At 42.0% G+C, this 13030-nt stretch overlaps 1 protein-coding gene across 14 annotated transcripts in view; it reads left to right on the top strand.

The window, feature by feature from the left end:
* The window catches only part of PRP4K (pre-mRNA processing factor kinase PRP4K), a 40746-nt gene that overhangs the window by 23098 nt on the left and 4618 nt on the right, over window positions 1-13030 (top strand). For all 14 annotated transcript variants that reach the window (XM_073810269.1, XM_073810270.1, XM_073810271.1 and 11 more), the window contains 8 exons: window positions 2786-2859; window positions 4084-4174; window positions 4894-5041; window positions 6740-6877; window positions 7498-7651; window positions 10121-10235; window positions 10791-10942; window positions 12244-12330. In XM_073810269.1, coding sequence (XP_073666370.1) covers window positions 2786-2859; window positions 4084-4174; window positions 4894-5041; window positions 6740-6877; window positions 7498-7651; window positions 10121-10235; window positions 10791-10942; window positions 12244-12330 — 959 coding nt within the window. The remainder of the gene's footprint in view (window positions 1-2785; window positions 2860-4083; window positions 4175-4893; window positions 5042-6739; window positions 6878-7497; window positions 7652-10120; window positions 10236-10790; window positions 10943-12243; window positions 12331-13030) is intronic.

A 13030-nucleotide genomic window follows, 5' to 3' on the forward strand; every position in this document is an offset into this window, starting at 1 on the left:
TAGGCTATTTTCAGGCACATCCCAGCCATGATTTGATTTCATCTGGGAATACTTCAGTTTGTATCTGCTAGATAAGGACCTTTTAAAAAACATTACTTACACTTGATAAAGTTGATAATTTGTAAATATCTGATGTCTAAAGTTGGTTGGTTTGAGTCAAAATCCAAATAAGATACGCATTATGTTTGGGGTATACATCTCTGAAGTCTCTTTTTTAATAGTTTTCTCATTGTGGTGTGGTCTGTCCCCCGCCCCCCGACGCCCCCCTTTACTTGTGAAGGTGCTAGGGCCTGTGTCCTGTGAACTTTTCTACTCTGATTTTGTCTGGCCACGTTCTTGTGTCATTTATTTCCGCTCTCCGTATTTCTTGAAAACTAGTAGTTAGCGTTAGAGACTTGAATAGGTGTCGGCTTAATTTTTTGGGCAGGAATGCTTCATTACCTGGCGGTATGTACTTCTATATCACATCTGGTGGCCCGTAGGTGTGGTGTGGCTGCCGCTGTTTTTAGTGGCGCTGAGGTGGTGTGTTTAGCTAAGATATTCCACTGAAGTTTCTGTTCAGCTGTTTGCCTCACGCTTTTAGCAGCCATCGATGGTTCCTACTTAGATCCATTATTTCATCGGGGGCGGCAGGGTTTCCAAAGTGGTGATTTTCAAAATATCATTCCTTTTGAATTATTAGCTCTAATTCTGTAAAAGAAGAGGTTTCCATTCTTTGGTTACCCCAAAATCTAGTTCGTACAGGAAAGGCAGGTTAAATGCTTGATTATTTTCGCTATTGACCAGTTTTTAGCATAGCGTAGAGCTGGTGCCCTGGCAGCCTCCAGAGGTGAGCAGCGAGGTTTTGGGTATTTTGTTGGGTTTTACTCTCTGGTGTCATTATGCTCTTGTTTGGGTCCACTGCTGCCATTTTCTTTTTGAAGCTTAGATTGCTCTCTCTTCACACGAGGAGGGAGCCCCTTGTAAATGGGTCTCTGGTGTCTTTTTGAGGCAAACCCTGCAGTATTTATTTAACATGGCTGCTTTACTTTCTGGGACAGGGGCTTTCTGTAAAATATCCAATATTTTAGGCTTTTGTAATTATTTTAGACTTTTTTCTCTGTTCCAGCTACTGAGCTCTGCTCTCGTGGTACAGAGCGGCTGGGCCAGCACAGATGGATGAGCATGGCCACGTTCCCAAAACACTTGATGGACTGAAGTTCACGAGGTGTTCACGTGTCAGGGCCATACAGGAACAAGCAAGGGGCCAAATTCGGCCCAGTCTGTAGTTTGCTGACTCCTGTTCCAAGGCAGTAAGACGTCATAGGCTCACCTTGTGTGTATCTTGCCCCAGAGCAGAATCACTTATTCCAGGGATCCTTGGTTCCACTTGGTAGGAAATGCCACTTGGAGACTACAGGGCACTTAGGGATGCCCATTACTGGTGGGCCTTTTCAGTGGACCAAACTAGGAAATACATACGTTTTTGGAAAGGAGGAGTTCCTACTGATTTGCCAATTCAAATTCGAGATTACAGGGTTTTTATTAACTTTCTTGACTTTGTATTTCTCTTTTACAGTAGAAAAACTTGGTTCCTAATAAGCACAGGTACTTAGGTTATTTTGAAACTTTCATACGCAGAGTTATCACTGCGATTGTCAGTATTAAATGTACTGCATGCAGTTTGAAAATGTAATGGTTTTGTCCTTAGGATATATTTCAAGATGTATACAAACCTGTGTTGTTCTAAAGGTTTTTGAAATCGTTCTCCTCTGTGCGGTTATACCACCAGTTTGATTTGGTTTAGGCTTATTTTCATTTGCTTTTGATTTTTAGGAATATTTTTGAGTTTTTAAAAAATCCCTAAAACATCTTTCATATATGCATGTGTTTATATTCTGTCTACACATGCACACAAAATATTATACATACTCATCTGTATGAAATGACCTTCATTCCCTTTTACAGCTGCGTGTTCCCACAGTGTGATGAATGTGCCGTAGTGTATTCAGTTAGTCTTCTAATGGTAGATGTTTGGCTGTTGATTGGAGCATCAATGATAATAGCGTTGTGCATTAAGTCGTTTTTTTCTGCTTGTTACTGTGTCTTTGGAATGGTTTCATAGAAGTGGGATTTCTGGGTCTGAATGAATATGTCATTTTGCTCTATACTTCCAGATTCCCCTCTGTAAAGGTTATACAGTTTTGCCATCCCACAAGCCATGTCTGAGGGCTTTTTATCCAGGGCCTTGTTAACAGAATGTTGTCATACTTTTAGATTTGTAGCCAGTCTCATAGGATGGTATTTCATTGTGATTTCAATTTGCGTTTGAGTTGGGCGTATGAGGTCGGGCATGTGTTCATATGGTTAAGGCTGTTGCATTCTTTTTTCCTTACATTTATTTTTTTGCCCAGTGTTCTAATGGGGCCATTAGGCGTTTTAGGAGAGAAATACGCAGATCTGTATTCATAGTGCGGGGTGCTAACCTTCTGAGAGAAATTGCAGTTTAGAGAGGAGCGTCCCTCGTAATACCTAATCGTTGCTTAGTTATTAGCATATTAATTCAGCGTTAGTGGAAGCACCGCTCTTAGGCCTTCCAGCTTCCTGAAGTGCACGCTCAGTAAAAAGTGATAGCTGCGTATGTCTTAGTGTCACAGGGTGATTGTAAGCTGGATATTGGTGGAAAACGGATGTGCAAGAGGAAAAAGAAGTTAGAATTGCTGTTAGTGATTTTCCATTGATATATTATTTGTGTTTCCATTTGCATCTCTTCATTTTTCAAATATTAATGCTAATTTCCATTAAGGTTCATCTCAGAAGAAGCTGTTGGCGCCCGACATGTTCACAGAATCTGATGATATGTTTGCTGCGTATTTTGACGTGAGTAATTTTAAGTCATAAAAACACAACTGTTAATCAGAAAAGGGTATATAACAAATATGTATTTCAGTGGTATATACATAGAGAGAGAGAGAAGGATAAAGCAAACTAATGCTAACATTTGGACGGTCTGGGTGAAGTGTATCTAGAATCTCTTTATACTAGTTTGGCAACTTTTCTCTGTCTGAAGTTAAATCAAATTTTAAGACAAGTACAGCAGAGCAGTCTGAGGGCTTCATAAAGTTAAACAACAGATGACTTGAACGCGTAGGTATTTTCTATTTAAACAACTTGCTTCTTGGCTTTACAAGCCTCTGTGTGTGTGTGCTGCAGTCAGGGGAGACCAGGTGACGTCAGTAATTTTCAGGCCTAGGGTCCACTTTGGGCCTCTGCATTGCAGGCGATTGGGAACTTAAGGATTTGGAGCCTAATAGAAGTCATGGAAGAGTTGGAAATGTTACAAGGAGTGGGTTGAGAAATTTTGTACCGTTAGCCACTTTATCAGTGGTTTTTCTTGAAAAGATTTTCTTGAAAAATGGTCTCAAAAGTAGCAGACCATTTCCATCATAAATTTAAAAGGACGTGAGAAATACAGAGGCTTTGGTGAAGGGAGGTGGGAGAGATAAACATGTGACAGGGAGATTAAAAATGGACTAGGATAAAGCAGGGATGTCCAGGACCCTGAAGACACCGGTGATTGGCTTAAGCAACGTGTCCCGTGTGTGGTGTGCTGCCACAGGAGCACGCGAGAGAGAGAGACGGGTAAGAAAGCGGAGGTGATTCTGAGCCAGTTAGAGTATTGGCGCCCATCATCCACCTGGACGATGCTGAAGGGCTTTCTGGGCGTCACGGAGAGTGATGTGAGTGACGTGTAGTGAAGACGCTTCAGAAGTACCAGATGTTCTTAAACTCATCTTCTAACACAGCCAGTGACGTTTCACCCATAGATGGGAGGAGACAGGGAGGGGGTGTTGCGTGACTAGGGCAGTAAAAGAAATGTGAAGATAACTTGTTACTTTTTTTCTTGAGCATTATTGTGATTCAAGAGACTTAATCATGTTTCTGCTGTGTTGCATTTGCACAAGTCATAGTAAGAGTTTATTTAAGTTGGCATAAAATGTTATCAAATTTTAGCTGGTTCTACCTGTCTTTCTTTTAAAGGAAGTGCTTTAAATGTCTGCCCGTTTGGTGGCTAAATAGCTCATGTTGCTGCCTTAATTTCAGAGTGCGCGTCTGCGGGCTGCTGGCATTGGAAAAGATTTCAAAGAGAATCCCAACCTCAGGGATAACTGGACTGATGCAGAAGGCTATTATCGTAAGATCACAGTTTTCTGTTTTTGTTTTTTTAACTTTTTATTTTCTATTGGAGCATGGTTGTTAACAATGTGATAGTTTCAGGTGTATGGCGGAGTGACTCAGTTATACATGTATCTATCCTTTTTCAATACAGTTCTTATTAATTTTAGAGTTCATTGTAACAGCTTGTAAAAGTACGTGGCCTAGTGCCTTCACACTTGGGAGGACTCTGAAAGTCACATCACAGTGCCGTCACTTCAAAAGTGTGGCACGTCTAGCAGCTTCATGAACCCATGTTACAGCCCGGAAGCATCACAAATTGAAGTGAGGTGAAGACTTGATGTGCAGCTTAAATCTGTTCAGAGTTATTTTCAGCCATGAGATCATCCTCCAGAGGGAAGGGGTGCCAGCCACGCAGACTGCAGCTGGAGACCCTGCAGTGAGCACAGTTCTTCCTTCCTCGGTGTTAGGACCGTCAGCAGTTGCTAGGAGAGCAGAAAGTCTTCCTGCAGCGGTTGGCAGCCGGCAGCTTTAACCACATTACGCAAGAGGGTCACGACGGGGGCGAGGCCTTGAGTCTGCATGGTGTCCAGGAAGCCAAGCACGCAGCAGAGATTTGACAGTTTTTAAGTGACTGCACTGTGTATCCTACTTTTCGACTTTTCTGATGTGTATCTCACAGTTTTGTGCAGTAGTCTATTATGGTCAGAATTCTAATCTTTTAGCTTACCTTTTCAGGTGTGAACATAGGTGAAGTCCTGGATAAGCGTTATAACGTGTATGGCTACACGGGTCAAGGCGTGTTCAGTAACGTGGTCCGAGCCAGGGATAATGCGAGGGCCAACCAGGAGGTGGCCGTGAAGATCATTCGGAACAACGAGCTCATGTAAGTTCAGGACACAGAACAAAACCTTCACCGACACCTTTGCGGGTGTTCACAAATAAGCCTGTTTTTAAATAGTGACCACAGTCTGTGTAGGACAGGTATTGGGCTTATAAAGCGACAGAGCAGCTCTGGGTATTTGATTGATCGTCACGTGTTGTTCTGTGAGAAGCTCTCGAGCCGTAGGCTGATTGTATTTAATTCATTTCAGTGCATTTCAGCACTTGCTTTGTGCACTGATGTCAGCTCAGACTCCTTCCGCCTACCGCTTGTCTTACGACCATCCTTTGCTGTGAATAGCTTAAGCTCAAGCCGAAAGGTGAGAAATCAAAAGGTCAGATTGATCAGGTGTCACTGAGCATACGGTGGCCTGCAAAAGGCGTAAAATCAGATAGTTCTGGGAATTATCTGTATCTTTGTCTGTTGCCTCCTCTCCTTATGAGCAGGGAGGTGATTGCATACCCATGTGCTTTAATGCATAATCTATGCCACACACTGAGCTGGCATTAAAGTCAACTTGGCACTGGTTTGGAAACGCAAGAAAGAAGTGTTTAGGTTTATACTGAAGTCTTAGGTTGCCTAGGCTTAGAAAGTTTGTTTGATGGAAGTCCCCAACTTCTGTATTATAGACACTAATTTTAAACTGTAGTCTATTGACAAATTATAACTAGAATTTCAGAGGATAATATTTACATCAAGACATCTTGAGATAAAATGTGCAAGATTGATTTCCGTTCAAGCAAGGTGGGTTTATTCCTCTATGTTTCTGTTTTGTTCATTGATTATTTTGGAAATTAACTCCATGAAAACAGTATTTGGCTAAGAGTAAAGTATTGTGTGAATGATATAGAGACTTGTGTTCCTCAACAGTTCCGTTATTAGTACTTAAAAAAAAAAACAGACTAAACACATCACTAAATAAATACATATTATTTAGTTTTCCTAAATTCTTTTTTTTTTTAATTGGGGTATAGTTGTTTTACAGTGCTGTGTTAGTTTCTCCTGTACAGCGAAGTGGAGTTCCCTGTGCTATACAGCAGGTTCTCATTAGTTATCTCTTTTATACAGAGTAGGGCATAGATGTCAATACCAATCGCCCAATTCATCCCACCCCACACACCCACCCTGGCTCTCCCCCCCGGGTGTCCATACGTTTGTTCTCAGTATCTATTTCTGCCCTGCAGACCGGTTCATCTGTACCATTTTCTAGATTCCACGTATATGCGTTAACATGATACTTGTTTTTCTCTTTCTGACTTGCTTCACTCTGTATGACAGTCTCTGGGTTCATCCACGTCTCTACAAATAACTCCATTTTGTTTCTTTTTATGGCTGAGTAACGCTCTATTGTATTTATGTGCCACATCTTCTGTATCCATTCATCTGTCACTGGACACTTAGGTTGCTTCCATGGCCTGGCTATTGTAAATAGAGCTGCAATGAACATTTTGATACATGACTCTTGAATTATGGTTTTCTCAGGGTATATGCCCAGTAGTGGGATTGCTGGGTCATATGGTAGGTTCTGCTTTTAAAGGAACCTCCATACTGCTCTCCGTAGTGGCTGTATCAATTTACATTCCCACCAACAGTGCAAGAGGGTTCCCTTTCCTCCACACCCTCTCCAGCATTTATTGTTTGCATCGTTTTCCTAAATTCTTGATGTATCCAATTTTGACCTAATTTTCTTTTTCATTTCAGGCAAAAAACTGGTTTAAAAGAACTAGAATTCTTGAAAAAATTGAACGATGCTGATCCTGATGACAAATTTCATTGTTTGCGACTCTTCAGACACTTTTATCACAAACAGCATCTCTGCCTCGTGTTTGAGCCTCTGAGGTACAGTGTCAAAACCTGTACATTACCCTGAAAACTCAGCCTCTTCACCGTTGCCAACCTCAGTTCAGATAGATGCCGTGATAAATGTTCTGGGTATTTGATGTGTTTTTAACTATTGGTGAAGACCTAGCTTCTTGACAGTTGTTAATGTGTAAACAGTGATTGGCTGTGTACTGTGTGTCACATGCTCACCTCGTGTGGCCTTCAGCTCAGCAGAGAGTTCTCTGAAAATTAAGTACTTCAAGAAAGGATTAAGCCACAGTGAAAAGAAATGGGAATAGTGGAGGAGGAATATGACATCCCCCTTCAGAATTGTGGCTTCATGTTTATGCTTTCCAGCGGAAGCCCATTCCACATCAGTAGGAATTTTAGCAGTGCATACCTTCCCTTCTCTTCATTTTGAAAATTGTGTTGTGTACACACAGTTTCATGTGCTCTCATTTCAATGTAGGATAATTTATCAAACGTTTGGGCCGTGGGAGGGGGTTCTTGAACAGTGTTTTCATTGTAATTCATGCTTTGAACTTGATTTTACTTTATGCTTGAAAATGGTTTTGCCTTCCTTAATTTCCACTTTGCATTTTAACCCTAATTTTATTTGTTTTTTTCTTTCCTAAAAGTATGAATTTACGAGAGGTGTTAAAAAAATATGGTAAGGATGTTGGCCTTCATATTAAGGCTGTACGATCCTATAGTCAGCAGTTGTTCTTGGCACTAAAACTCCTTAAAAGATGCAATATCCTCCATGCAGATATCAAGCCAGACAATATCTTGGTAAGTCAAACGATCAGGCTGCCTTGTTAGATCCATGTAACTTCTACTATAATGTGATCGCCACTGTGTTCTAGAAATGACGCCTTTGAAGAATAATTCAGTGCGTTACCCGTTACCCGTTACAGATGACTTGGCCAGTGTTTACTCTTCTAGAAATTGGGCCATGAAATTCTATAGTAAAGTATGAAGAGAGAGGAAGTAGGCTGCTGATTGATGGGTTTGATGAGTGCACACAGACCCCCAGAATGCTTTGAGGTAGTAACGATGGGCTTCCTCGGGTACCTGGAGAAATGCTGCAGTGTTGCTGTTTTGAAATAAGGAGTGTTCACAGTCTTTTGTTCTCTAGTTTTATAGACTGACAGAGCGAGGGACGTTTAAGGGAGTTACCCTCTCTGAAGTAGATGCATGGGGTTGAGTTTAGGGTGTCCAGGAATAATTCTTTTTCATTTATTCTTCATGCTTTAGAAGCTGTGGCTTCTGGCGGCCACACCCAGGAAAGCTCGGTCGTTCTTGGGCCTTGTATGGAAGGGAGCCTTCCCCAGTCTTGACCTCTCCTAGCTCGCGCCTTCTGGTGTGGTAGATGCAGGTTTCCCAGTGCTTATGTTTTTGGAACTTAGAAACACGTCTCATTACAGTGGAGTGATGGGTGTGTATGCGCCCCTTCCCTCCCCAGCCCTTTCTCTGTCATGCTGTCAGAGTCGGGGCTGTTCACAGCTGGGGGATTCTAGCTCGTCTGCCCATAACATGTTCCACATGTTTTTAAGAAAGATACAATCCCATTAAAGTTTGTTTTGGACTCCTTGTCAGTAACTTAGCTCTTAGTTCAGATTTCGCTTTCTCTTCTTTTTTAAAATCTTAAAATATCTCCTTCCAGACCACCACGTTAATGAGGCGTTCCATTTTGTACGTTTGGTCTGAGTTTCAAAGGAAGGTACTGCATCTCTGATGTTACTTGAGGTTAGAGTGGCTGAGTAATTCCAGTGAACTGGCGGCCACAGTGTCAGCTGTAGGCTGCACAGTCCACTTCATAGTTGATCTTTACCTCAATTTTTCTCTCTCTTTTTTGAATTGTGAAGTACACCATCCATATCAAAGAATGTATAAACTATGTATAAGGTAAAGGCAAGTATGCCCTGAACATCTGTGTAACCACCATGGAGGTTAAGTAATAAGACATTTGTTAGCATCTTAGAAGCTCTTGTTTTTAAAACTTCATTTTTCTTTGAGTTAGTGCTAAACTAGTATAGGTTTTCACATGGGTTTCAGACAGTTTGGCCTTCTTCCTGAGAAAGGAACAGACAGACATCCTCAACCACGCGGCGCTGCTGCTGAGGGCATGTCACCCAGCCCGAGCACTCCCCTGGCAGACTCAGATGTTAAAGTGGCCCCGGGGTTTTCTCTGGTTACTGCAGCTGCACCCTTAAGCGGCTGAATGCAGTTTATATTTAAAAACTTTAAAAGTACTTTTCCTGTATTATCTTAATTCCGTGGATGTCGTCTGTAGTGGACCAGTCTGTAGCGCTGACCAGGCTTTATGGTATCCCAGGAGAGACTGCCCAGGGCTGCTTATTTAAAGTGTTACGTGTCTTTGGGGTGGGAACAGTAGGCCAAGTTCAAGTCCCAACTCAGAATTTGTGCGTGTCTCTTTTGAAGGGGGGCGGGGACTCTGGAATGTGGATTACCTTCACTTGTTAACCCTGAACATGCCCCGACTCATGAGTGTGGCAGTAGCCATGGGAGCATCTCCAGCCTCTCTCAGAAGGTGCCACTGTCGCTGTGAATGTGGAAGTGTTGACAAAGGAGAAAAGAGACAAATGACCAATACAGTGTTCCTGTTTATCCGTCTTGCCAAATATATTTAACATTTTCCTAATACTTTCTTTACATTTAAGGGATTTAATGTTTTTTAGACTCGAAGGGAGTGCTAAATTTGGGAAGGTCTAGCAGCTTCGGATGAAGAATTGTTTTTATTCTCTTTTTGTCCAAATTGAATCTGAATCATTCTTCTGCTTTCATTGCCATCGTAATTTTCTGGCAAACGAAAGTTAACTTAAGTCAGTTGTAAGTTAATCTAAGTCTGATTTCTTCCCAGTGACCGTCTTCGTGTTCCTTTAGGCAGTAACTTGATTGGTTCGGGTTTCCTGGGGGTTTTTAGAAGATGCTTTGCTTCAGTGCCTTCTGTTACTATTCCACCCTTTCCTAAATAGCTTTGGTTAAATTTACCTGGCATTATCTCTTATTTCCTCACTGAAGAAAGTTCTTTTACTAATTTATGATCAAATATTTGAGAGCTCTTAATTCTTCACAATTAGGAAGTTGAATTATAAAATAATTAGAAAAGGAATTTTCAAGTGAGTGACTTTGTTCTCAGTATTGGGAATAACTTCTCAGAGCCGTTTTTTTTAATCTGATCATGTGTCTTAATTTCTCCCGGCGTGAGTTAAACTTCAATTATAAAATGTTTTGCAGGTTAATGAATCAAAAACTATTCTAAAGCTCTGCGACTTCGGGTCGGCGTCACATGTGGCGGATAATGACATAACGCCTTACCTTGTCAGTAGATTTTATCGCGCCCCCGAAATCAGTAAGTTCCTTCCAGCGCTCCTCGACCTGGGCCGCCGTGCGCAGTGGGAGCGGCACGCTGACGGTCTAAGCAGTGTTTTCCGGCGCTGCGGCAGCTGCTTGAGTCATTCGTGAGGAAGGGAACCGTAGCCAGTTCATGCTCCTCAGGTGGGATGGCCGTGGTTGTGGCAGGTGTGGAAAGCCCTCGGCTTCGGGCGACTGCTCTCACTTCCTCAGGGCCTGTCACACTGTGGACCGTCTGGGTCCTGTGTTCTTCTCCTTCCTCGGCCTTGGCTGAGGCTGGCTAGCCCTCCACCAAAGGTGAAACGAAAGGATAGAAGAGATGCACCTTTCCTTCTGCCCCTTCACTGCTTCCCCACGCCCTCATTTTTTTAAGGTTTCTAAGTTGAAGAGTCCCTATTAAGAATTAGTGGGAAAGAATATGAAGCTAATGTGAAAGTGAGGTACTCAGACTGTGGTTACATAGTCCGAGCTAAGTTGATTCCCCTGTTAATGGAAGTAAACAGTAGTTGATTGTTTTTATCGTCATACGTTAAAATTTGTATTATGTTTTCAGTTATAGGTAAAAGCTATGACTATGGTATAGATATGTGGTCCGTAGGCTGCACCTTGTATGAACTCTACACTGGAAAGATTTTATTTCCTGGCAAAACCAATAACCATATGTTGAAGCTCGCCATGGATCTCAAAGGAAAGATGCCAAATAAGGTAGGAGTTAGTGGGAGCTTGTTTCCGAGGTCTTGTGGCGCCTCCGGCAGATTCGTGGTTGCTGACACTCATCTCTCGTGGCTATAAAACAGTTTCTGAGAGGTGGGCACGTGGCTACTCTGATTCCTTAGCTCTTCTCATTTCTGGTGTTTAAATTAGTGGTTCTAACCGGCCAAGAGCTGTCAAGAGAGAATAAGAGGATCCATTTTCCTTTTCTTGTCTAAAGTCTGTCTTTGTGCTTTTCTTTGCTCTCCTGAATTAAGCAGAAGCGTAGGGCCCATAGTTTAAGGTAGAATTGGAACTGAGGGAGAGAGGATACATGCGACTGTTTTCACATCTCTGTCCTTCCCTTGTTCCACTGGTTGTCATTCAGTGATGGGCAGAGCAGCAGGAGGGTTCCTGGGAGCACACCTGTATTGGTAACAGCTGCAGTGAGAAAAGATGCAGGTCCAGGTAGGCAGATGGTGGAGGGAAGGACTCAGTCATCAGAGAATGAGCGGGGGACTTGGCGGCAGTCCGTTTATAGAGGTTGGAAGCTGCTGGGAGAGGAAGAAGGTACCGAGAAAACTCACGGCAAATGACATCTTTTTAACGTGAAACTCACCCTTAATGCTTGAGCTGTAATATTAGTTTGTTTGATTAACACAAATCAAGAACTTTATAGGCATTTATAAAAATGTCTAAAGACCGTATCTTAGGCTTTTATGATTTCAGCTTATGTGCTGACTTTCTGAGAGATTTACAGATTTTTCTCCCTGTAGGTCAGAAGCCATTATGTTTTTTAAGTTCTGTCCAAATTCTGTTATGTTGGACTCGTTTAGACAGATACACAGAAATTAGCTACGTTGGTACTTGTTTTAACGAGGCCTGACCTGCTATCACTTTCGGGCTGTTAGAACATAATTTTTTAAACGTCCTTAGGTTTCTTAACTGCCAAGAGAGAAGGCCCCACTTGTGTAGCATTTTTCCTAAGAACCACTGATGTAAGTCTCTGCTCACTTAGTCTTCAGTGTTGAATAGTGAAAGCACAACATGATATTTATTGTAATTGGTTTAAGTCACTGCCCGGGAAAATATAACTTCATGTTGTTAAGTAGTCTTAGGTACAGCATTTGTCTGAGCTTTTCCAAAGGTGTTATTCTCTCGAGAACAAGGAATCGGAGATCATTCCCAAATAAGGAAGCAAACCCAGAGACACTAAACAGGAACACTTGTGTGACTTGTGTACTGGGGTCATCGGTAGACCAGACTAGCAGTGTTGTCTAAGAGCTCAAAATCCAACTGTTCTGTTTTATTGCCAGATGATTCGGAAAGGCGTATTTAAAGACCAACATTTTGATCAAAACCTCAACTTCATGTACATAGAAGTTGATAAAGTAACAGAGAGGGTAAGTGTCCTTTAGGTGTGCTACATTAGATGATTATCTTATGTGCTACATTAGATGATTATCTTACGTTAACGGATTGCGTGCCGGGTGGTTCTAGGAGATGCGAGTATTTTAAAACAATAAAAATAATTCCTGTTGCAGTTGGCCAATTCCTGAATAAGACACGTCAGGTTATGGAAAAGATTTTAAAATGTTTGCCTAGTACAATGAGTTTATTTTTATCGTATTCAGGCCCTTTTCTCTCTCCTTGGGTCCCTCTCTTGGTCTGGCTTCCCATCCAGCTTCCGTACTGCTGCCAGTGATCTTTTTGAAAACAAATCCGAGCGTGTTACTCTCCCTGCTTAAAGATTCTTCCTTGGCGCCCTCTTACCTATAAGATAATGTATTTAACTCCTCAGAAAGACTGCGGTCCTCAGCCGTTCCCCCTCCTCACGACTCCATGGACCCCACCATCCCACACCTGGCAGTAGGCCAGCGGGCACGCTGCTTGTTCCAGACCTCCATGCCTTTGTTCACACCCCATCCTGACCCTAATCACTTAACTATGTTTTTGAATTCTCAGAATTCCTTTCTGCTGTCATTCTGATCTGTTCATAAAATTAAATTACAGAATGATGTTTAAACTGTCGTAGCTAACTTGGGGTTGACCTTTTCATTCAAGTGTTCAGGTTATGTATGTTTAGTAATTTATTTAGAGATA

The sequence above is a fragment of the Tursiops truncatus genome, chromosome 10, assembly GCF_011762595.2.
Source record: "Tursiops truncatus isolate mTurTru1 chromosome 10, mTurTru1.mat.Y, whole genome shotgun sequence".
NCBI classification, from domain to species: Eukaryota; Metazoa; Chordata; class Mammalia; order Artiodactyla; family Delphinidae; genus Tursiops; species Tursiops truncatus.